The sequence below is a fragment of the Ictalurus furcatus genome, chromosome 28 (genome assembly GCF_023375685.1).
Source record: "Ictalurus furcatus strain D&B chromosome 28, Billie_1.0, whole genome shotgun sequence".
Taxonomy (NCBI): domain Eukaryota; kingdom Metazoa; phylum Chordata; class Actinopteri; order Siluriformes; family Ictaluridae; genus Ictalurus; species Ictalurus furcatus.
Genome location: NC_071282.1, coordinates 5028057 through 5053872, shown reverse-complemented (window position 1 = coordinate 5053872; position 25816 = coordinate 5028057). Strand labels below are relative to the sequence as shown.

General features: G+C 42.5%; 1 protein-coding gene across 2 annotated transcripts in view; it reads right to left on the bottom strand.

Annotated features, from left to right (window-relative positions):
• Positions 1 to 25816, bottom strand: part of doc2b (double C2-like domains, beta) — a 163886-nt gene that overhangs the window by 44236 nt on the left and 93834 nt on the right. For both annotated transcript variants that reach the window (XR_008385026.1, XM_053617972.1), the window contains exon 10: positions 7688 to 7767. Coding sequence is in view for 1 of the 2 variants with exons in the window: in XM_053617972.1 (XP_053473947.1) it covers positions 7688 to 7767 (80 nt within the window). In the remaining variant the exon portion in view is untranslated. The remainder of the gene's footprint in view (positions 1 to 7687; positions 7768 to 25816) is intronic.

The following is a 25816-nucleotide window of genomic DNA, read 5'->3' as shown; positions in this document are numbered from 1 at the left end:
ACTTACCGTCAGTGCGACTTCCAAATATGCAAATTCGTCTGTCCGTTCGGACTGGAAAGGACGATACTCGTCGTCTTTTTTTTCCTTTTAGCCATTTCACCTTTGTTAAACAACTGAAAACAGACTGACTATGTCGTTTTCAACCGAGTTGTGAATCAGACGGGGACGTTGCCACTCTGCTTCACATCGTCCAGGGAAATCTGAGCTTGTTGTGCTACAGCTTGGTGTATACATGACAAACGGTCATCGATTATGAATTACGTAATATTTTAAAATATGTCATATGTAGCGTTTTAATTGAATCGACACACTAGCCTTCACAATTTTATTTATTTATTTATTTATTTTTACTGCAGATGAGCCAAAGGCAAATCGCTAAAAGAGCCATACATGGCTCGCAAGCCACAGGTTCCCGACCTCTTTTCTAGAGCAGGGGTTCCCGAACTTTTCCAGGGCAAGGCCCTCCAAATGGCATTAACATTTGACTGAGGCCCCCCTTTTGCAAGACGTCTTTAAAACACATTAAAAATACAGACTTCTGAATATATTCCCTTTTTTTTTTTTTAATAATTACATCTTTACATTACATTAGGAATTGATTGTGTGTGTGTGTGTGGTTGTCTGAGAGTGAGAATTTATTTTTCACACCAAATTGTTGAGGCCCCCGGCCCCCACTTTGAAAACCACTGTTCTAGAGTATATGGGTACAGACCTTGCCAGGATCATGATTGTGGATTTAGCTTTGTTGATTGTATCTTCTGAGAGCACTGAAAACTGTTTGAGGTTATGACTATGATTCATGGTGTGCTTACCTCCTACCATTGCAGACTTCCACACTACGTCATGGCTATTCCTAAAATGGAACACTGAACTTCTCCTGACAAAGGGACCGAATATTAACATGTACATTTTTTATAGTCACAGTTACAGTATAGTTTTATATATATGTGTGTGTGTGTGTGTGTGTATATAGTATGCAGAACGTGGACACTAATTGGTAATAAGTCCATGGTAAGAAGATATTTCCCTCCCACTAGTATCATGACAGTACTTTTAATATAAGGAGCCATCATGGTTCCTCAAGTCAAGGTTTCGTCCCAACGTAGTCTCTGGGAGTTTTCCCCTGCCGCTGGATTTCTATAAATCTGCGTTATCACCACGATCAGATAAAAACTATTATATGAATAAAACTGAATTGAAGAGATTAAAATATTAAACTGCCTTAATTTCCTATGAACATTGTCATGTCGGTGGTATGAACGGTCACATGACCAGAGCCAATTACTTCCTACTTGCACCTCAGGAAGATGATTGCATCAAACTTCTCCAAAAGGACAGAAATAAAACTACCATATTTAGTACATGTAATATTTAAATAGTTGATTTTTTTTTTTTTTTTTTTGCATGTACATATCAATCACATACTTTTGTACACATTTGTATCATGCTCAAATGCGAATACGGCAATACCAGTGCATATAATGCAGTAAAAACATAATCCTTGTAAATCCTAACCAATCGGCTGAAACGGTGTGGGATATTCTAAACAGGGCTGCCAAATTCAGGCCAACGGGGATTTTAAACCCACGTCTCCATCTTCCTTTTTTCACTACATTCATTTTTGGTAAATCAAGAGAATATCAACAAATTTACTATCGCAACTTTTGACTAGATCGTTTTAAAAAAAGAGCCTTTCCCAAAACATTCTTAGACGAGGCATATCATTTCGCTTCGGTCATAAATTGTGATTTTAATCGCGATAAATGGCATAACAGCTCCAGGAATCAATGACTGAGAAACTTTTGCAATTGCAGTCACTGCTCTTAACACAAGTGCTCTATTTATCAGCAAGCCTGGAGAGGTAATCCTCGTGTATTTCCTGTGACTACAAATGCCTCTAGTTGAGCGCTTATCACACCGTGACAATACGTAACAACTCAATATGACTGATAACCGGCGCTTTGCAATATCCGCCTCGCAAATAACAGCCTCTCTGTTTGTGTTTCAGTGCGGTCAGCCCCACATGCATGTTCTCCACATGGAACTGCACTGCATCGACTGAGCTGGAACAATGGAGCCTTTCTGTAACCTTTACTGAACGTTTGTTTTTGATAATTCAGCCGTGAAAAAAAAAATACTCCGTATAGTACCGTTCCACCCTGGTCCACTGAGTCATCTGTTTATCTAAAGACATGAACTTTTTGCTCATGACCCCAAACATGTGATCCCATATCCACCGCAACGTAAATGACGAACATAAATGATGATGAAGAGTGAATGACTCATTCATACCTCTACCTCTCTGTTAACAACTCTGCATTTACATAACGGTGGATCTCCTCAATCCACAACGTTCTGTGAACTTCACAGAGCAGTGACCACATTTATACGAGGAAGTGCATTCGAAACCTTTATTTGACCTCCGTTCAGACTAGCAAGCAACAAGTTCCTCGTTAGCAAGGTTAGCAAAGCCGCTCGCAATCTCAACGACTTCCTTCAAAGCTTTAAATTTACACGTAATGCCTTTATATACATTTAATGAGAGATCGTGAACGATAAGGGTGAGATGAACCCACGGTTATCAGGTTTTCTTCCAGCTTTATGTGTCAAACTATAAATAGGAACAAAGGCTGTGAGTGGGAAACCGATCGAACGACGGGACCATACCGCTACATGCCGTAAGATTGGTCAGAGGAATCGTTTGAGCCAATGGTTTGGGTTTGTCACCTGTGTGAACGTAGGGTTACCTAGAAAAAACATATCATTAACTGTGTCACATGATTTGCCTCAGAGGAAGTCTGTGATTTTAAACGTTTCCATAAATCCATAACTGCCCATTGGCCTTGAGAACATAATACGAGGACATCGGATGACTCGGTGGATTCAACTATTTAAGCTGAGCGTAAGTGCCTGTGGTCTCCTCTTGATGATACCGTGACCTCCATAAAGGCTGTGCTTTCTGATTACCATAAGGAGGTCGCAGCGTCCCGAGACTCAGCAGATTTTCAGTACATTTCATACGATGCTCCACACACGTAATACAGACATCTATTGCCGTATTCAAACGGGGAGGTTTCCTGCTTAGTCCCTCAATTATTCATTAAAGACACCAGATGGTAGAGGACACCGTTTCTAACCTCACTTGTTCGAAAATACTGATTCCAAGGAAAGTCAGCAATCTCTTCTATCGTTGTTTGTTCAGTTAATAATCGGAGCTCTCCCGGTGGTTGGGCTTCGTCATAAATGGATAGCTTGTCATGCCCGACGACTACGCTGAAATATTAACATCTGGCATGTGAAGGGAAGCCCGATCTATCTCTGCTGTTCGGCAGGGGGTTCGGAAGCCAGCTGTTTGGCTGAGGTACAGATCTGAATCCAAACAGAGGAGATGAAGAAGAAAAAAAAAGAAAAAAAACAAAGCTGAAGGTCAGCCCTGATCCAGCAGAGCTTCGTCTTTGATGCCACAGAACTTTTGCTGACTTTATGACTTTTGCCAGGGTTTATTTTCCTCCATGATACGTTTGAAACTATATAGTGTTTCGAATGACTGTGTGATAGTGCGTGCTCTCCACGTCAGATCATATGATGAAGATCCTCTAACGATAGACCTTTTCGTGAACTTATGTTCACTTGTAGCCCAACATGGTCTACTGTTGTTGCTGTTGTAGCCCATCCTCCTCAAGGTTCGGCATATTGCACGTTCTGAGACGCTTTTCTGTTCAGCGCGGTTGTAAAGAGTGGTTATTTGAGTTACTGTAGTCTTCCTATCAGCTCTCTCATCAAGAAGGCGTTTCTGCCCACAGAACAGACGCTCGCTGGATGTTTTTTTTTTGTGTTTTTCACACCATACTTTCTAAACTTTAGACACAGTAGTGTGTGAAAATAAATAAAAGGAGTTTAAATCAGTTTCTGAAATACTCAAACCAGCCCGTCTGGCACCAACGACCACGGCACTGTCAGAGTCACCGAGTTCCCTTCTTTTTTTCCCCCGTTCTGATGTTTGATGTGAAAACGATTTGACCTCTATCTGAGCGATCTTATAGATTGCACTTTTGCCACATGATTGGCTGACTGGATAAGTGCATCAACTTGCAGGTGTACACATTTATATCGGAGTAAAATGGCATATTTGGGTGGGAAGAACATAAGATACAAGAGGGAATTGTGTAATTGAAATATTTACTCAGATCTGCTCGCTGACATGCAGTCAGTTGTTGACGCAGGCATTAACAGGTTATTAAAATTAACAGATTAATCACACACCATATAATCAAGGGCACAAACCAACAACTGGTTCTTATCTTTTTACCCACCATTGAAAGGTAATTTTGCTTTCTTTTACGACTTTTATTTAGGCCTGGAAAACTAGCACTCCTACTTTCGTAATGTAGAATGTAACCCGAGTTATAGTAAAAATAAGGAAACTAGGCAGCTGAAGTAGCTGTGAGGATGAGGAGATGAGTGTTACCCGTGAGAGCACCATACACACGGGACGTAATTCATCAGAGAACGCGAAATAGGTCTGTTTGCTTTAGGGTTTGTCTCAATCTGTGCTCTTAAGATAACAAAATACCCCAGTATGTAATTTCTCTGGAGTAAAGAGACTGATCAATACATTGAGCTTAAATCTGGGAGACGAGTGCTGGCTTATTAAATAGCCTGTTCACTTTTAAAAAGCAACATTAAAAAGCAAATAATAATGTCCTTTTGTTTTCAACCATGGGAGCGTAATCACTGTATAATTAATTGCTATGGGGAGTTAAACAAATGGAAAACAGCTGAATCTCATCGCTGAATATCACGCTTTTAAAAAAAAAAAAAAGAAGATAATTCTCATTTATCAGCACAAACGAAGAGACCAAACCAAGCAGAATCTTCCAGGTTATCTTCACAGCCCAGAAGCACTGCTTGCTCTCTCTGGCCGAGAGCTCTATCTCAGACGAGATGCTGAAACGGTGCTCGTGCATCTGAAGTGTAGTGAATAGATCAGAATTTACACAGGCTGTAACATCTGGAATGTGATAAGGAAGAACTGTTATTAAAAATAAAATAAAATAAAATATATATATATATAATTTTTTGGATGTGCAGTATCTTCCATCCAAAAAAGCAAGAAGGAGCTGCAAAGCGCTGCATCCTGAAGCCTTTCCCATGTAATAGAAAACGTCGTTTCAGCTTTACCTCTGACCGTGCTCACACTGGAGACTCCTTCCAAAGATGATGTTACTATAGAAGCAACAACGTATTAGAAAGAGCACGTTACTATAAACCTGTTCAGCTGAAACTGCTTTCAGAGTTATAACTCTCTGTTATAGAAAATGAATCAACACCTTCTAACCAATCATTCAAAGATTCCAGATTTCTGCATTAATGCTTCATGGTATCTCTGGTATAAAAGCGACGCATTTTATATTCCAGATGGCTTTTTAAGAAAAAAAAAAAAATAGAACATAAATGTAGAGTAAATTATTATTGTAAGTTTAAAAAAACCTTTTCCTACTGTTTCCTCTTATTGGGTCTAGTCAGCATTATTATATATATCCTCGTAGAAGGAGCGTGGGACAGAAAGTGCAAAAGAAAGAGGGACCGGGTAGAAAATAATGAAGAACAAGATAAAAGAGATGGAAGAGAGCGAAAGAGAGCAGCGGAGGGGAGGAGAGCCTCGGTCTGTCTTTTCTCCAGAGGAAACAGACAACCCTTGTGATTATCTCCTCTCTTATTTGCTAATGCTTTGACTGCAATCTTCTTTAATTGTTCCAGTTTGTAAAGAAGTGTGCAAACCAATATGGCCCTCTCTACTCCTAGACAAAAAAACAACAACAACAACAACCACCCCCCACCCCCCCAAACACACACTCAAAAATGCAAAATCAAACTATCCACTAATTAATTCAATTCAGATTCTCATTCAAACAAAATCCAGTGAATTGCTGACAGGGACGCAGAGTACTACATTTAGGTATATAGTCTTGTTGTTTGATTGCTCGCTTGTGTCTCTGGTTATATTGTATCTAGAGATCTAGAGCGTCAATGTACTCGGTCACAGAGGGGAAAGCAACCATGATAAACACCACCAGATCACTCTGATCGTACAGGTGCCATCTAACAGAGACGGTAGAATCATTGGCCAGTTAAGATTAGGCGCCGTGAATAAGCCCAATATTTCCTCAGAGCAGCTGTGATTACGCAGTGTCTATTTAGAGAGTAATTGAATATGCAGAGGTCTTACACAGAGATGGAGGCAAGAATAGGGTCATGTTTTGGCCAAATCCCTACACTCTAGTACTGATAAGATGAGAAACACTTGATAGTAATTATGACAAACACCCCCGATGTAAACGGAAATAAATACCAGTTCAGCCCAGAAACTGAGTGAGTGAGTGAGAGAGAGAGAGAGAGAGAGAGAGAGAGAGAGAGAGAGAGAGAGAGGGAGAGATATCTTGGCAGCATTGTTACCTTTCAGGGGAAATACCTCAAATAGTCTCAAGAGTAAACTGTCAGCCATCTTAAAAGGACGTGCAATACTCTATGGGACACAAGCAGAAGCTGATGGTGTTTCTGGGTAGTACAAAGGGTTTGCAAGGGTCTCCACTTTGAATGCTAGACTTCGTTGGCAGATTAGCAACTCGCCACGTACACTCACCAGAGGCACTATTGATATCTGCTACTTCCTTCCAAGCTTTATTTTCCTTTATAATGCCTCTATACACATTAACGCGTGTTTGTATAGGACAGGATACGACGAAACCGAGGTTGTAAGTTTTCCTTCCATTTTTGTGCATCAGAAAAATAATAAAATTGTGACTGGCGAACAGAAAGAATGTAGGACCACACCAAAGGATGTCAAAGGATTGGTCCGGGCAACCATTCAAGCTGATCGTTTGGATTCGCCGCTTTGCATGGAATCGACAAAATTCTCAATTCAAGCGGTGCGCTGAAATCGCAGACCTGCGTCGTGTCGGTACATCAAAAATAAACGGTCACGTCGTCTCTTGCTAGATAACCCTGGGAACAGAGTACTCTATGGGAACAGAGAATGCAAACACAGACCAAATTCTCAAACCACAACAACAAAATATCCCACTTGACCCACTGTACCCTGAAACCTACAGTAAGGTTAGTGCTGCACAGCTTCTGAACAGAAACCAATGATTTATTTTTATCATCAGAACTAGTTTTAGTTAGTCAGCGGGTGTTTTGCAGGTGATGAGTAATACAATGAATAATCGTGTAAGAAGAAAACGACATTTAAGTGGAGGTTTTTGCGGGCGAGGATTGTTCTTGATATCCGTGATTCCTGCTGGAGTAAAACTGAAACTTGTTTATAACTACAAAAGAAGTATACCACCAGATACCACTCAAGGCAGCCAGACACATAAAAACTGTTAGAATGTCAGCGAAATAAATAAATAAATAAATAAAATACCTTTTCAAAAAGGCTCTCTTCAGTTATTATATTTAGGGGTCCAAGCACCAAAGTCAAATATTGTGTTGCTGCTGGAAAGTTCAGGATTAGAAAGCTCTACGGCTCCAAACAATATTTGAAAAATGTAAATAAAGTACATGAAAAATATTCCCACTGAAGAGGTGGTTGAGGGTTCTGTGGAGTTTATTTTACAGTCAAAAGGTCCAATACTCCATAGTACCAGATTACTCCATAATACCAGGTGTTTACGGGATTGCTTACCTTCGCTTTATTGATGGTGCAGTGCAGGGCGTTGTTCTCTTGATCATACAGCAGGCTGAAATCCAGAGTGCCAAGAGTGGCTGTGAAGAGAGAAGAAATAATAAACGTTACCCCATGCTGCAATGCTTTACACCCTTTGAAACAGCTTTGTGAACAAGCATCGATTTTACGTTTTTGATCCGTGTTGGTCGTACGAGCTGTAACAGTACAGCTGGTAGAAATCAGAGCAGAAATGGTGTTCATGCTCCAGTGCTTTAGCCTGAGGAATCGAGCAGAGTTTTGATGGACAGCAGGAATTGATAACCACAGCTCAGCTCAATGTGATCATATTCCAAGCGCTTAAGAAACACAGCAAAAAGTGAAGGAAAAAAAAAAAAAAAAATGACGCCTTTCTTTCTTTTTCTCCAAACGACCTTCGAGGCAACGTTCTGCCCGCCTCGGCCATTGAGAAAGTCTTCAAAACATGATAGTCAATAGTCTTAATCTGGCTCACGGCACAAGTTGTAGCTGCATGGCCTTTCAACTTCCCCCTGCTGGGCTGGGGTCGGAATGAGAGCTGGTGAAGAATGTAGCCTAGTGGGAAGCCTACAGTGATCATAAGGCGTTTGGGTTCTTTGATTAACATGGCCATGCTGTGTTCTCCTCACTGAGAAACACCTGGGGCTTTTCCTCCAACACGGATGCGGAATCGGATTCTTGTGCTTAAAGCCTGACCTTAACCATACTGTACTCTACTATACAGAGCTGTATACACTCACGGTTCTCGAAGTGGAGTCCGGGGACTGCCGGGGTTCTGTGAAGCACAGCCGGTTTTACGTTTTCTTCTAGTGCTGGAAATCACAACCCACTATTATCGAAGTTATTATTCAACGAGCGGAAAGTTCGGATATTAAAAAGCTCGGTGGCTCCGATTTGAAAAAATCTTATTGGTCCGGAGTGGTGCAACAGAAGAGCATTCGCCATCCAATCGCCGACAGTCGAGAGGTGGGAGGGATGATATTACTCTCTCATCCCACCTTAGGGATTAAACAAGACCTGTATTTGATTCGTTTAAAGGTTTAAAACACCGTCTGATTCTCTAGCACTTTGAAAGTCTGATTTGTAGTTTTCATGTTAATAAATAGCTAAATAAATAAATAAATAAATAAATAAATAGAAGGGGCGCACGGTGGCTTAGTGGTTCGCACGTTCGCCTCACGCCTCCAGGGTCCGGGGTTCGATTCCCGTCGTGGCCCTGTGCGTGCGGAGTTTGCATGTTCTCCCCGTGCTGCGGGGGTTTCCTCCGGGTACTCCGGTTTCCTCCCCCAGTCCAAAGACATGCATGGTAGACTGATTGGCGTGTCGAAAGTGTCCGTAGTGTATGAACGGGTGTGTGAGTGTGTATGTGATTGTGCCCTGTGATGGACTGGCACCCTGTCCAGGGTGTCCCCCGCCCTGTGCCCGATGTTCCCTGGGATAGGCTCCGGGTTCCCCCGCGACCCGGAAGAAGGAGTAAGCGGTAGAAGAGGGATGGATGGATGGATAAAAAAATAGAAAGAAGAAAAGAAATCATCTGCAGAATGAAAATAAGATCATTTCTGCTGACTCATGTAATATTCTGAAGTCAATAAGCTTAATACCAACAGTGAGAAGTGCAGCCCTTTTGGCAATTTAGTTGGACATGAGGAGTTGTAATTTAAAAGCTCATCTCTTAGGCACAGATTTCAGTTTTCTAGCTTACATAGCCATTTTCAAAGCAACAAACACAGCCCTTGGACATTCATATTATATATACACATCTCCGACTCGCATGCTAGTTCTTTGTTTCTATGCTATTGCAATTCAGGCAGCGTGTGAACCCTGCTGTATTAAAGTATCCAGCAAGCTGTGTTTTCTGACAGAATTCTGAGAAATATGATAAATGAATTAGCCTCAGCAGGGGTGAGAGAAGCAGAAATTGGCTGATGAAATATACAAGGGTTGCAGGGCTTTCATTTTCATACGTCTAAAGTTATTAAACGTTTTCCCAACGCCATGCTTTCTTTGAACAAAACAGTACAGCGAATTTCAGGTGGTGTATAGAGCCTTTCAATCTCAACAGGAGCAAAGGATAAACATTTGTTTATCCTGAGAATTTAAAAAAAAAAAACAACAACAAAAAACGCTGCTCTCCGACAGCCGCACGTTCATCGTGGATCAATTACACTTCATCAACACTGGTGGCTACTTCGACGGTCCTCCTTTTATCGTAAACATGGGGCTTGGAAGTGTAACCTCAAGACGCAAAACAGGGTGTGCTCACAGGGGGCGGGAGAGTGAGAGAGAGAGAGAGAGATCGGCGAGCGAGAGAGCATATGCTATTGTGCGAATGGCAGATTTGAAACCAGAAAGAAAATGTCAGTCATAAGAGGTCAGGGTGGAGTCTGGATTTGGCAGTAGGAATGTGAAAAGACGATACATAAATAAATGAATAACTGAATAAATGAATACATGCATAAACAAGTCACTGGATGGATGCATGTTTTGAGGAATGAATAATCTAATCTGCAGGAGTTTTGAGGGCAAGAAAAACAACGTGGAGAAATGTACTGAAAATACCATGCACCTCAGCGTTCAACTGCATCTTCACCAACTCGCCAAGCATTTTAAGTTAATCGGCATCCGAGCTCAAGCCAAGTTTTGTAGCACACAAAAACCAGCAATGTTTACTATCTTTCATAACTAATCTCATAATTTTCAGAGCTAATCTCGAAGACCAAAAAAAAAAAAAAATAGTCCATGTAAAAACAAAACTGAAGTGAAATGGAACTCGACTGAAATGTGTTTTTGTTACTGCACACGTGCGTGCGCGCTTCATGACGAAAGTAGAGCAGAAATGTTCAAAAGTAAGCAAATGTCTGATATTTTAATTCGTTGAGGAATTGTTCCGTGATACCTCGGGTATCGCTGGTATCATCGTCATCATCCGCCACTGAAAAACACACCGCTTATGATGAACCATTTCAATCCTGATGGGAGTGGTCTGTTCAAAGACGATCCCGCCCCCAATTACAGGGCACGAGGCCTCACGGAAAGCTGTAAAGAGGACGGTCGAAATCAAATACTATGGCTTTCATAGTGATCAGATCTCAACCATACGTTTTCCTAGAAATTTTCATTTCAAAGCCTACGACATTGGTGTTAGAATCAGAGATGTGTTAAAAATAATTAACAGGCTTTTATTAAGGCTCTTCAACAATCGCTCAGAAAATCGCTTTGAGGTTGACGCGCTCTACCATCATCATCAAAACGTCTGATGAAATGGCTTGCGGAAGAACAGCTTTCTTTGCTCCGGTACAATTCCTGTTTTGGTAGCGCAAAACCTTCCTAAGACACTTTATGTTTTTTTATGGATCGTCACCTCTCTGTATGCGTACTATATCTGCCGTAAGGAATTAAAATCCTATTAAAAGATTTACCGCAAACACTTCTTAAATGCACTTCGGGCCTAATTTCTGCCTGGTACCATACGTCGCTCATTAAAAAGAACCGTGGAAGGCTTGTGAATAACTTTCTGTTCATTTCCGTCAAAGAATCTGTTGAACATGACCTTTCCTCCTACACTTCTAGCAGGCAGAAGAAATGAGCTTCATTCTTCTTTTCTGAATATCTCTCAGCTGAAGGCAGTTTGAATGGAGCTTCCGTCAAAAAAGCGTGACATTCGGTGGGCTGTGGATGAGAACACTTTTCTGACTCTCCGTTAGCGATTTCCGTTCGATCTGCAGCAATACGCTCTCTCTACCCAGAGAAACTGGAGTGAAAATTCCTCAGATCCCAACAGGACAGCTAATTGATCTAGAGCGGATGAAAGTGAGCAGTGATTTGGGCTGGCTAATGTGCGGTCATTAGCTCGAGAAACCGGCTGCCAGTAGAAACTGTGAAGCAGAGGAGCCTGGGCTTTAATTGAGCATCCTGAGAGCATGTCCGCCATGACCTTCAGTGCATGTTAGTGTGCGTGTATGTGTGGGATACTCCTCCTAGACTATACGAAGGCCCTCATTAAAGAAACACTGAGGTCATTGAGGAAACATTGAGAGGCAAAGAGCTGTTATGTTACAACAGGCCTTCTATAGGGTGGAGGGTGAATGGGTGCTGAAGACTGATGGAGCAAACCTTGATGAAAAGGGAGGGATAGGAATTCTCCACGTTTCATTCCGGATTTATAACGTGTGCTTGGATTTTTAATAGATGTTCTCAACCGTGGTTCGCAATGTAACTATTTGGAAATAAATGACTCCGCCTTGTGCACCGATTTCCCTGGGACAGACTCCAGGCTTCCCGCAACCCTGCGTAGGATAAGCGGTACAGAAGATGGATGGATGGATGGAAATAAATGAGAATGGAGACCAAACAACAAAGCTTCATGTGCAAAGACATCAATGGAAACCAGCCAAGACAACATCAAAGCTTTTCATTGTGTCCTCGAGGACTGTTGATATTATCTTGGCCGATTGGCCAGCAGGGGTAGGACAGTTTAAGGTTAAGTTTGTTCTTTTTACTTTTATTAATAACCTGTTATCACCTACTACAAAGCTGAGGTTCTCACACAGCTTTTTCCCTAATTTGGGCATCTGCCAATTCCCATCCACCAGCCAGCTCTCCCAACTACCAACTGGAAGAAAGCACGGTCTACCCTCTTCCGCATACATGAGCTCACGGAAGCCCGCGATTGGCTAGTGTCACTGTGATGGATCAGGCAGACAGCGGATGCTATGGCTGGCCACGAATGGCTGTAGCATCCTTGGGATTCAAAGTCACAATCTCCAGACTATAGTCTGAACGCTTTTCAATTGCACCAAAAGGGAAGTTGCATGGCTGATATTTGGGTGTGTTTTTTGACTTCCTGTTGATTCGGTTCAGATTCTCTTACGTGCAAAATCTAATAATGATGTGGTTCCCTGCTACAGCGACAGGAAGACTTAAAAATGCGGAATAATAATTGTGGTTTAGTGGTTAGCACGTTTGCTTCACACCTCCAGGGTCGAGGGGTTCGATTCCCGCCGCGGCCCTGTGTGTGTGCGTGGAGTTTGCATGTTCTCTCCGTGCTTCGGGGGGTTTCCTCCGGGTACTCTGGTTTCCTCCCCCAGTCCAAAGACATGCACGGTAGGCTGATTGGCATGTCCAAAAGTGTCTGTAGTGTATGAACGGGTGTGTGAACGTGTGTGTGACTGTGTCCTGTGATGGGGGCACCCCGTCCAGGGTGTCCCCCCGCCTTGTGCCCCATGCTCCCTGGGATAGGCTTCTAGTTCCCCGCGACCCTGTAGGATAAGCGCTATAGAAGATGGATGGATGGATAGAAGTCCAGGGAATTACTACTGCAGTCATAATGCACTCTAAACAGGAGCTGCACTTATAAGTCTTGTGGCAAGTGCTCTGGGCAGATATGGTGCATGAAGAGAAAATTAATTATGTGGACTTGCTTTTATATATAAAGGTGAAAAAAGCCGTGAGCCTGAAAGTAAAAACGTTGCCCAAGGGAACAGACAAATGAGTCACAGTCTACTGAGACTGCGAACAGAAAATAAGGTAGAAGGAGAGAAAAGGAAAACATATATAGAGCGATTAGATTGAGAGTGAAGATAAAGGTGCAGCAAAGAAAGAACAGAAGGGGGAGAGAGAGAGAGAGAGAGAGAGAGAGAGAGAGAGAGAGAGAGAGAGAGAGCGAGAGAGAGCGCTCCATTTGTGGTCCAGTCACACTATGCCAGCCTCCATTAGTCTCCTTCCCTGTTCAACATGTTTAGAGGCTGAGGGCAGCACAGAGCCTGTAATGATTTTCATATTGATGGTACAGCTTTTGAGAATGTGCAGCAGGTGTCATTAACTCTAAAGAGGTGCCACTATTTCCCTCATAATTATATCTGTCCATACAGGAATATACAGCAGTATATGCAGAATGGCACATAATTACAGTTAACGTTTGTAGGCAAGTCTCCGAGCGCCAGCATCTATTGGTCTTGAGATGATTGTTTGAGATTCTGAACTGAGCTTCAAAACGTTTGAAGTTCAAATCAAAGAGCTGCCCAAGAGCCACTGATAAGCCTTTGGGTGAAGGCTTTTAACCTTCAAATATTCGGCTGCATTCTTGGACCGTACCATTTCTTAACTGGGTTTCTTTATATAAAAGCTACAAAATGGATCGGGCTGCTTGTGCCTGGAACCAGCAGACTGTGTATCCAGAATATTAGGGTTTTCTTTTTTAATTCATAGTTGCCCATTGGACAAGTAGGTTCAGCAGTGGCTTAGGACTGTAGACTTTGGAATGGCAGGAGATCATTTTCTTCTTCATCCCAACCTTTGCATGGGAAACAAGGTCTGTCAGCTGCTCCTTCCCTGAGCATGGGGCGGCATGATGCCATCCACACTGGGCCTCTCTTAGCACTTGTTCCCATTCTGACCAATAATTACTCGAAGTTGTTAAATGTGGCAGCCCCATGATTGCACAACATTGTGCACAAGAACAGAACATCAGGTTATATCGGTCATATAGCTCTTTTTTAAAAAGTCGTTCAATTTCAAATGTATAGCTGTATATGATTCAAATATATCGAGTTATGAATGATGACATTAAAACATGGGACCGGGCAGGAAATTAGGGCTTTTACTTGCCTGGTGGGCCAGCTAAAGTGATGCAATTTACGAATTATCCATACGAATACACGCAAATTATGCGGTAATTAAACCCACCAGTTTCATACACTCCATCTAACACTCCATACTCACTTCATGGAAAAACTGGAGAGACGTCGGAAACTTGTCTTCCAGGAAACCCCAGAAAAGCTCACTATGGTTTCATCATCCTGTTGGCACCAATGTTTTGGTCAAGTCCACAGTCTTTTTAAAAGCAGTGTTTGTTTGTCGTGCTAACCTGACGGTTTGTGAAGGGGAGAAATAAAGACCTACAGCGGTGCAGTCAGAGGGCTACATGTAGCATGTTGCGCAAGGTTCTCGCTCCATGCAGCAGCTGTGACTCTGTGAAGGCAGTCAGCATGACAGTAAAGTAAAATCCCAGCCATCGCAGCTGGAGGTGTGTGAAGAGGAACAGGGCTCAGGGCTGAAATGATTTGTGTGCTTCTCCGTGATGCGCTCAAAGAGAGTCGACGTAATCCGACAGCGTTCTGATGCCATCAATCGATGCGAGCGAGACTCAAGCCATGGGGATAATCAGTGGGGAGGAGTGAATACACTGGTAAGGATGATGAGCATCATAGGAACACGGAGGATGAACAGATATAAGAGACACCTGGAAACATGGTAAAAAGGGACATTGCGGTTCTGCGTCCCTGCTGCTACGTTAAAAGCAAACTGGCTAGGGCAATAGGTGCTGGGTGGAAATAATCGGAAACGGCTCACTGGAAATTGGAATCACTGAAAAACGCTGTGCTGATTTTTGATCTATTGACGTTGTGCTCATTTGCATTTATTAGCAAGTAGATGGCTGCGTATAAAGATTCTGATAAGGGTTGGTCACTATTTTAAGATTGCATCTCTTGGATGTTTGGATATAAGAGTGTTTTAGAGGAAATGAAAACATCATTTGCAATCTGGAGCTATTATATTTCATCATTTTGGTGTGCCCTCTCTCTTTCGCTCGCCCCCCCCCCCCCCTCCTCACCACACACATGCATACATCATCTATAGAAATTCCCCAGTCCAGTTTCAGTCCACAGAGCCATGACTCTGAAAATATCCCAGCTATATTCAGCAGCAATTTGACAGAGTACTTGCTTTTTATGAGTCAAGGTTATTTTGCCGTACAGGTGCCTGGTGAAGTGATGGATCTAGCATTAAAAGAATCACTCAATGTCATTTCCTCCCCACCCCACAGACGTTTTTAACACCACAATATTCTTTAGATTTTGAGATGGAAAAAGCCTTGGTTTCTTGCTGTTTGGCCAGACTTTGAAAAGTCATTCTCCCTTACGTCTTTGTTCTCTTTGCCATGAAATGGACCAAATGTGAAAGTCATGATATTTAAGACAACGGTTTAAAATCAGAAGGTGAAGACGTGGAGAACACGTGAAGAATGAACCTGCCACGAGAACAAAAGACGCACTCTGTCAACAAACCTCGCACTCTGTCAGCATGCTAAATGGATTAAAAATTCAAAGAGGTAAGAAAGGGGACATTTGTATGAGAGCTTCAATATTTTGTCCAGTCCTCTTTCTGGAGAATGATGCAATGGATTGTACTTACTTCTCTTACAAAGCCCCACAGTTACGGAACAGCCTTCCAATTAGTGTTCGGGACTCAGACACAGTCTCAGTGTTTAAGCCTAGGCTGAAAACATATTTGTTTACTCAAGCTTACCATGAACAGACTTTCTTTTATGCAGAGTACACAGACTTACCCAACAATCTCTCCCTCTCTTTACCTCCCTCTCCTTCTCTCCTTCTGTCGAGCCACACATGATTTTATGGAGATGCCAGTGATCCTGACCCTTTCTGCTCTCCGGACCTGCCTGATCCGTTCGGATGCCCTACCTCTGGATGGAGCTCTCATCAACTGGAGGCTACAGCCTGGAGATTGCTGAAGATGGTACTGCAGTACTTGAAGTACCGTGGAAATGGTTTCTCATGGAAATCTCAATTCCACATGGACGTTCTCACTGTGCTTGCTGGGACTACGGTTGCTGCGATGGCCTTGGGACTGCAATCACCACATGCGGGTTTCCTTTAGTGAACAGTGGACTAGTTCAACAAACAGACTTCATATAAAAACCATAACGAACTTCCCTTTACTTTCACACGATCCGTTGTTACCCAGATGAGGACGGGTTCCCTTCTGAGTCTGGTTCCACTCAATTTTTCTTCCTCATATCATCTTAGGCTCGCTCAATAGGGATTAATCCACACACTTAAAATCTGTATCCTGTGTTCATATATTTCTGTAAAGCTGCTTTGAGACAGTGCTATACAAATAAAATTGAATTGAATTGAATTAAAGCCTTCAGGAAGGTAGATCTCCAGGAACAGGGTTGGGGACCACTGGTTCAGACTTAATAAGCTTCACTGTGGTGCGATGGATGATAGATGACGCCCTTGTGATCAGGTTGAAGGTAAAATGGTTTTACTACTTGGCGGATTAGAATCAGGAACATGCAGGTATGCTGACGCTACAAGTAACAGTTGTGTCATGGTTGAACATATCTTTCACATGCTGTGCGAGGACACAAGTCTGTTGGCCAACAAGTTCTTGACTCTTTTTTTGCCAAGGACGCTAAGAAGATGCACTACATGATCATATACTCCAGGGGTTCTCAAACTTTTTGGCCCCAAATGGGCATGAAAAATGAATTTTCTTTGACCCCAAGCCTTACGCACCGACTTTTTTTTTTTAAATCCAAATTTATAATATAGGACTACTGTAACATTTTATGATGTCACTTTATGTGTAAGACAAGCAACCAAAAACCAAAGGAATGTTTCTTGCACTAAGTTCCCAGTCTAGAGGGAAGTGTTGTGTTGTTATAAGAAAATAATCCAGGCCAGGATGGTGCGATTACGGCAGCGCATTAGACTCAAGATTCAAGATTTCCTTCGTCACATGCATACCCATTTATATACAGTATACAACTTGCAGTGAAATGAAACCCTGGCCTACCCCTCCTTAGACTGTGCATTTAAATAACGAAATAAAAGAATAAAGAAATGATTAAGAAATAATAGGAAATAAGAAATATTCGTACGGGAACGTGCAAAAAAATGAACAAAATATGCCGGTAATGCATTACAGAAGCAGCGGTAACGCCAGTATTATTATTTACACACTCGCTGCTTAACTTGTGTACATGCGGAGGATACGACATACGCTAGATGGCATGTCAGTCCCATAACATCCCTGTCCATCAGGTGTCCAGGCGGAACTGTGAAACGTTTCGCAATTTTACGCGCGGCGACGTTAAACACACTGGCACGCTCCGTCTCTCGTTAAAACCTTCCGCCATCCTCGTGACTGCTGTCATGAGCTGCATCTCACAATCAAAAAACTCTAACCTTACACTGAGTTTGTACTCATCTTTATGTATTTACTCACCTAGAAACATTTCTGAGGACTGCAACGCAAAACAGACCCTCGGTTAGGTTTGAAGGCGACATGAGAGGGTTTTAAAATTCACACGCTGACCCTAATGGAACACCTGGTTAGAGTTCAGTAACAGTGTTGTCTAGTAAGTAAGTATGAGATTTGAGGCGCGACGCTAGTTTTGTTTAGCGGATGTACACGCACGGGAAAATTCATCCGTGTTTGTTTGCTGTGCGTCAGGAGAAAGGAAGGAAGGCTAAAATAACGTCATCTATTCCTTGAAATGTGGCTCGTCTGAATGCGTGCAAAATATTAGCATGCAAACCGTGTTCGATATTTCCAACGTTTCATTTGTAAAATAAAGGAATTGGGGCGGGGGGAATCCCTAATGCACTCATTCAGAGAAACGAATGTCATTTCTCTCCCATTCATTTCCAATAGGGAGTAACTAAAGAAAAAAAAAAAATCCACAAGGGATTGTGGGATAGCAAGCAGCGAGAATTTCAGTCACAACTGCATTCGTTCATACTGTACTGCCTACGTATTTTATTCGGTCGTGACGAAATGGACGAACGGACGTTATCGTACAAATGCACTGAACTCGAACAAGTTTAGGAAGATCGTCATTTCTTCACGGTAGACCATTCGCTTCCCGCGCTGTCGACGGGGACTGTGCTCAGAGGACACGTAGCCTTAGTCTGCGCTAATAATACGCGGAACTTGCTACTGCTACAACATTTCACAATGAAATTAGGCCACACAAACCGAAGGTGCTCTCAGATACAGCGATCGGGGGAGAGGACGAGGATGGGAGGGGTCTGGGATTTCCTGAAAGCAAGCCACAGCCTTCTGTGGAATCCTATTAAGCATCTCACTGCAAGCTGTCAGCTGATGATGAAAGGAACAGACCGCATTCTCTTTCCATCATTGGTTCTGCGACTCTGCTGGGCCTTTTGAGGAAAAAAAAAACAACAACAACTACGTGTACTCATGTATTTTTTCTGTATGGCGGAGGATACACCATGTACAGCACCAAGCCAGGTCTTCCCTGGAAACAGACCACCAAACATTCATTGTCTGCCCTTCCTCTCTCCGTTCTGTGCGAGCATATCCACCATCTGTGGTAGTCATTCACGGAGTATGCTCTTATTATCGCCGTTCGCATGCCTTCTGTGACACGTTTCTGTCCCGTTTCTTGGCAGAACGACCCATTCAGCCGATGACGGACGGCGCGAAGGATTCACAACAGGCTCTTTGTCGTTTTCACATCGCAGCTCGTCCCCGTTCCTCGGGTTACGTCAGGCTACAGTGGATCTTTAAAGCGCGTCTGATTTATTTCTCATTAAGGGGGACAAAATCGGGTTCGCGTCTTCCTTTTAAAACCACTAAGCATCGCACATTTCAAATCGATTTTCCTTTCCAAGCCATTTCAAGATGTTATAGTAGTCATATCAACAGCAACGTTCTTCCTCGCCTTCTGTCGTGAAACGGTACAATGCCCGTGTTAACGTGTACCGTGAACGTCTCATTCGGAGACCCGGTGGCGCAGTGAATCTCTCACTAAGTACTTGAGTGGGTAATGAGTCAGATGAGAACTAGCATGTTGTAAACAACTGTAAGGAAAAAGAAAGAAAGAAAAAAGGAAATGGGTTGAGAAGATGAGCATGGAATTAAATGTTAAGGGGTTATTAAGGCTGAGTGAATTATTTTAAATGTGTAATCACTTCATTGGAAATCAAAGAGGAAGAAAATGATGCGCTGTTTATCCCAGTTGTAGTTATTAGATTAGAGGAAAATGTTTCTAATTTCTAAAACAAGAATCAAGAACAATTGTGTAATAATAATATAATATAATACAGTGCGTACGAGAGGTTTCATTTTGTGTGTGTGAGATAGTTTCAGCCAAAAATGCTCGATTTCGCTGCGGATTTATTTTTTTTTTTCCAAAATTTGCGATGGAACTCGCAGAGATTTTTATCCTTTAATTAATTAATTATTATATATATTTATTTATTTTTTACCTTTTTTTTTTGCGGAAAACTCCTTGAATTGACGAAATCGCAGTTTCACAGCGATGTTTGTTGGTAAACGAGACCTTTTAGCTGTACCCACGTTCGACGTACGTGAATCGAAGAGGGTCTTGGGCCGAACGCACATCACGTGACGCGTCTCGGCCCAGATCTCCGGAAAATCTGCGGCCATTTTGAAAAACTGCGAGCTCCTCCGATTGTCGCGGGGTTTGATCGATTTTGCGTTCATTTTGGCGATGGCAAAAATCATGAAATCCTGGAGGGAGCGATAACAGAACGCAGCCCGGTTGAATTCTCGATCTGACTGGTCAGAAGGGGTAACTTTAACTTTATTTTTGTATAACCGTACGGTTTCTAGTTTTCCACGCTAACGTTATCGTTTCGATTTGTTTGATACTTGAACGGCAGACGCTCCACGTAATCCAAGACTAATAATTCACGGGTTCTAAAAACGTGATTCTTTTAACAAAGAAAAACGTATAAGAATTGATGCGTTGACTTTTTACGTTTTTTTTTTTTAGATGTTTATTTAACATTTATGGGAGGAGTCTGAAGTGTCAGCGTTTTTTGTCACAGACATGGTACTCGGTAAAGCTTCCCAGCACGGGAAAGTGTTGAGGACAGCGGCGTTTACGTTTGCTTTTTCCCTTTAGAGAGAAGGTGAGTTATGTAAGCTAGAACAGGAACCAAGTCTCGCTCCACAACGTTAAACGTTCGCTATAACCTGTTATAATGCTCTACGTGTTGTAATCCAGTGTAACTGCGGTCTGTCGTGCGTCTTTCCTTACTTATATTAACATATTACTACATGATACATTATCGTTTCTATAGTAACGACTCGTTCACAGAGGCACACGCCGCATATAATCTAAGCATTATAATAAACAGCTTCTAAAATGTGTGGTTATTGAAATAAGAAGAGCATATTGTTGTAGTTTGCAGTAGGGAGATGGAAGGAGTCTCCAGTGTCGACGCTTTGTATTCTTCCACCATGGGAGCGTTTTTAAGATGGGGAAAGCCATTTCTCTGTAACGCGACAAACGACCTTGTCTCACGGACTTCTCAGGGATTATATCGACTATAATAAAAAAGAGCCAGAACAGTCTGAGTATGCGCATGTTTAGAAATGATATAAAGACGTTCTTCTCACGCGCGTTGTCTATCCGTGCCGCGACAGGATTAGGTTTGATTTCGCACTATAAGATGTACACTCGCCGAGAGCGGTAACATAAAACCCGCACGTTAAGAGACGAGCCGGAGAGCTTTCCGTTTTCGGCCAAGAAGCACACTCGCATCCTGTGAAGGCTTATAAGCATTCCGCCGGCACATTTTTAAGACACCCGGAGTACTTAACACGGACGTTCTGCTCCCCACATTCAATTCACGGATTAAGGTCATCCAAGAGAGGCTTTCGTTGCTCGCGCGCCGAGACGAAGGGGCGGACTCGCGTGGGATCGCGCCGTGATTCTGTTTCTCGCTAGCTTTGTGTTTTGTATCCGAGAGCTGACGCGACACCTAAACACCAGGAAGGCTGCCAGTGGCCGTATCTCCGCCATCTTTGTTAGTGTTATGTCGCACTTTGTTTGGTGCCAACGCTTCCACGTTTGTTGTAGCGCATAATAAAACACATTGAGCTTCAACTTCAATTTTGCACTCCTTAATTTGTCACTTAGGCTAATTGTTTACGTGTTCCACCTGCACAGAAAGCTTTTGCAGCAGTACTTTTTCTGCTTTACAAAATTGCACTCATCTCACTGCGATACATGATGATGATGATGATCTTTTTTTTTTTTTTTTTTTGCCCTATTTTCAATGCTCTTTATATTCGTGGAACTGTCCCCAGCTGGGCTTTTACTGATCGCTGGATTCACTTGAGCTTCCCTCGCTAATCTGTTTTCTGCTTCAGTCAATCCCACTGGAGCTTTAGCCAGGCACGGGTCTACGATGGATCACACTCCACACACACACACATTCTACGAAAAGATACACAGGACCAGGAATTAAGTGTGCACTCAACCTCATTCACGTAGTACACACACAAGGTAGAGCAGGCTTTTTTTTTTTTAATCCACAAGTGCATCAGATAGACAAGGTTAAGGTTAAGGTTAATGTAGCATTTCACCTGAAAGTACTCATTTGGCTAACAGTGAATGAAGGCCAATTGGCACGATGTGGTCTGCATAATGCTAACATGCCCCTACCGGGTTCAGTGCATTAGCAACATCGCACATGCAGTCAGGTTTCTCTTCTACTTGGCAACCCCAGGATTTCAGGCTTTCTAGAAAGTTACAGAGGACAACTGGAATGGCGTATTATCAACCTCATTTACCTTCCACTTCTCTCGAGTGTGTGCGATTACCAGAGAAAAGGAAAGCAAACTATTTCCCCTGGATTGAGAAAAGACAACCTGTTCACTCAATGGTATTTGTAAGTTGTTCTGTAAAACTTCTTATAGAGATCGGGCTAATGTCTGTCCATCCAACCATTCGTCCATGATCCTACACAGGGTCACGGGGAGCCTGGAGCCTATCCTAGGAAACTCGGGGCACGGGGTGGGGGACACCCTGGACGTGGTGCAAACCCATCACTGGGCACAATCACACACACATTCACACCCTATGGACAATTTGGAAATGCCAATCAGCCTACAACGTAAGTCTTTGGAATGGGGGAGAAAACCGGAGTACCCGGAGGAGACCCTAGAAGCACAGGGAGAACATTCAAACACACAGGGCGGAGGCAGGAATCGAAAATTCCTCCGAGCCGATCAACAGTCACCGGAAACGTTTAGATGCAGTTATTGCTGCACAAGGGGGTCACACCAGATACAGTACTGAAAAGCACAAGTTCACATACTTTTTCCACTCACAGATATGTAATATTGCATCATTTTCCTCAATAAATAAATGACCAAGTATAATATTTTTGTCTCATTTGTTTAACTGGGTTCTCTTTGTCTTTGGACTTGTGTGAAAATCTGATGATGTTTTAGGAGATATAGAAAATTCTAAAGGGTTCACAAACTTTCAAGCACCACTGTATACTGTGTAAGATCGGGGGGGGGGGGGGGGGGGGGTTAAATGAAGCTGCTAGTTTGTTCATGTTTTGAGAAACAGAACCAATTAAAGTTGTTAGAAAAGATCATGGCCAGGTACAAGTGACCAGACTCTCTAGTTGAGAGGTTGAGGAGCAGTCAGGGCCACAATTCACATACAATACTGACGTTTCTACTTCTATCTGGGACGTTTTAGTGTTTTCCTGTTTAGGCCACACCCACTTTGGGTTTATGCTGATATTTGGAGCACTGAACAGATACTGATACAGAATATATAGTATGACATACAGTAATTCCTCCATAAATTACTATACAATTGCACAGACCTGACCAATCGAAACGACCGATGGAAGTTTATTTTCTAAACAACTCTGAATTTTTTTCCACGCCTTCGGTGCACTATAATCCGAATCTATTCTCGAAAAAGGAAGCATTTCAAACCTCGAACTTGAAATATATTCAACGGAGCGACTCGTTCCGTGAGAGGAGTAGCAGATCGTTCTATCTCTCTCTCAACGCAACCTCCTCGTTGAGATGAACTAAAACGGTGCTGTAAATGCTGAAGCCATAATCAAGTGTACTGTAAACACACTTCACACACACAATGGAGGGGGAAACGCACGCAGAGCAACACCAGCCTGGATGTGTTTACCGGCATGCGGTTTTCTCAACGGAGCGTAATTATAGCCGAAACATGGTGCCGGAAGTTCACTAAATCCCTCATTTGCATTTCTCGTCTCACAGCTTTTTTAGACCGTAAGCAGCTTCTCAGCGCATGGGATCTCATTTGTGGATGTTTTAAGGGTCACTTTCATGGATTTAAAGAGCAAAGTCTCTTTAAAGAGCGCCTAGAGTATACATTTGTGTCCATCTGGACTTTTATATAGGCTACATTATACTTGTTAATACGACACTGGAGATTTTGCCGGGTTTCCCACCAGCGTTCGTTCATATCATAAGTCAGATACGGCACGCGCTGCACGCGCTTTCACGTTGATTATTTGGCTTCAGGTCAGCGGGGGTCTTTGAAGACGCTCTAATTCAAATTGGTGTCAAAGGTCAGGGAATTACCCCGATACCATAGATTGCAGTATTATTTTGGGAACATGGTGTGTGTGTGTGTGTGTGTGTGGTTGGAAGGGATGTAATGATTGTTTGATTGCTACCTTCGCTTCACTGACTAACGGGACTGAGGTAGGTAACAGAAAGGTTTTACTTCACAAAGACATGTTACCAGATTTTTATCAACTTGCATTTTTCCTAATGAGACAATCATATCATAAGGCTAATCAAGCGTAAATGATTTAAATAGAGGTGCCACCATTTAAGGTTTAGCCCTGGCATTTAGGATTTTGATCCCTTGCTACGGCAATCCACCCGAAAACTTGGGCGTTTTCAGCTCTGAGAACAAACAAGAATGAAATAAAAGAGCTAATTCACCGAAGGGGAAAGGACACAGGAAGTGAAAGTCTTCTAAGTAAGTGCTGAGCTAGAGTTTACGTGGTTTTGTTTTCGCCACCTGATACAATTTTCCTGTCAGCAATGTTAAAAGATCACAGTTAAGGATAATGAGATTTCAATTCCATCAAGAGCTCAAATTTATTTCTTGTAGTTTTTGATCAATAATGGCAGTGAAACATGGTGGTGGTAGACTCTTGAAGACTTTTCAAACCTACTCTAGAAGTGAATCTTTTGCAGTCCAAATGACCTCATTCACCTGATGTTAACTGGTTCCCACCAGCAGCTGTTCAGCACTGATAAGAAACGAAGATTCAGACTGCACTCTCATAACCACCCTCCTTATTACCTACATTTTCACAGAGACCTTCCTGACCTCTTCGGCGCGTGTTCACACCATCCGAATAGCAATATTGCTATTGGAATAGCTCGCCATGTGAAGTCATTTTTTTTGTCTCATTCATCCTGGCTGCACTCTGGGATGCTTTTCGGGCGGCTTGGCAACACGTATGCGAACAGCAGGACTGCCACCTTCTGCTATTTTCCCCCTTATTATTCACTAGCAGAAAAAAAGCTCAGTGTTTGATTTGCATTGCAACAGCGCTAGTCTGGCAGACAGTGCTGAACGTTTTTAACGATAGTCAAACGTTTTGGATTATATGCCGAACAAGCAGTAAGCGTTCGCGTGAATCCGAGTCGCACAAAGAGGCTGATGAAAGGGTGCTCAAACTGCGAAACGATTTCCAGGCTCTATCCAGTACGCACCAAATATTTCTTCTATAAATAAATCACAAAATTCAGCTTCAACATAGTGAGTGCATTCATCTCATCTAATCTAAACGAATACGAGTCGTTTATTGTTGTTCAGGCAGCTTGTAAGCAGGTGCAGTTCCACTTAACGTCGCACTCAGAGCTTTTATTCTCTATGAGTCATGGAGCCACAAGTGTTGGAGGGAAACCACATTTTGTAATATCGCAGTCACTCTATTAGTGTGGACACTCCACTGATATTTAATGGAGCATTCACCACTTTTCTGTCACCGTGACTCACCAGTCGTCACCTGGTTGTACAAGGGCCAGGTCAGAACAGCGCTACGTGTTTGGTTAGGACTGATATGTCTGTCTGTGCCTGCTCTTATTCACCAATTAACGAGTTATTCATGAGGACATGCCCCCTTACACAAGTGTAACGTAATGATACTATCCATATCTGTATTCAGATTTAAACCCAAAGTGGACGTGGCCTCCTTCTGACTGTTCCTCAACCTCAGCTACATCACCCCAGTCCATAATTAGTGGTTTATAAAAACAAATTTAGTTGGTTCTATTTCCCAAAATATAAACAAACTAGTAGCCTCATTGAAACCATGTGACCCTAATACATTGATATAAAAGGCAACAATTGAAATGAATCAAGGCCACAATCATAAACTGATTACTATCAATTATAATCGATTATCATCAAAAAAATTATCAAAAAAAAAAAGGGACACACAACGGTCATCATTCACAAATGAAATGGTAGGCTTGCCCAAGATCCTGGTCACA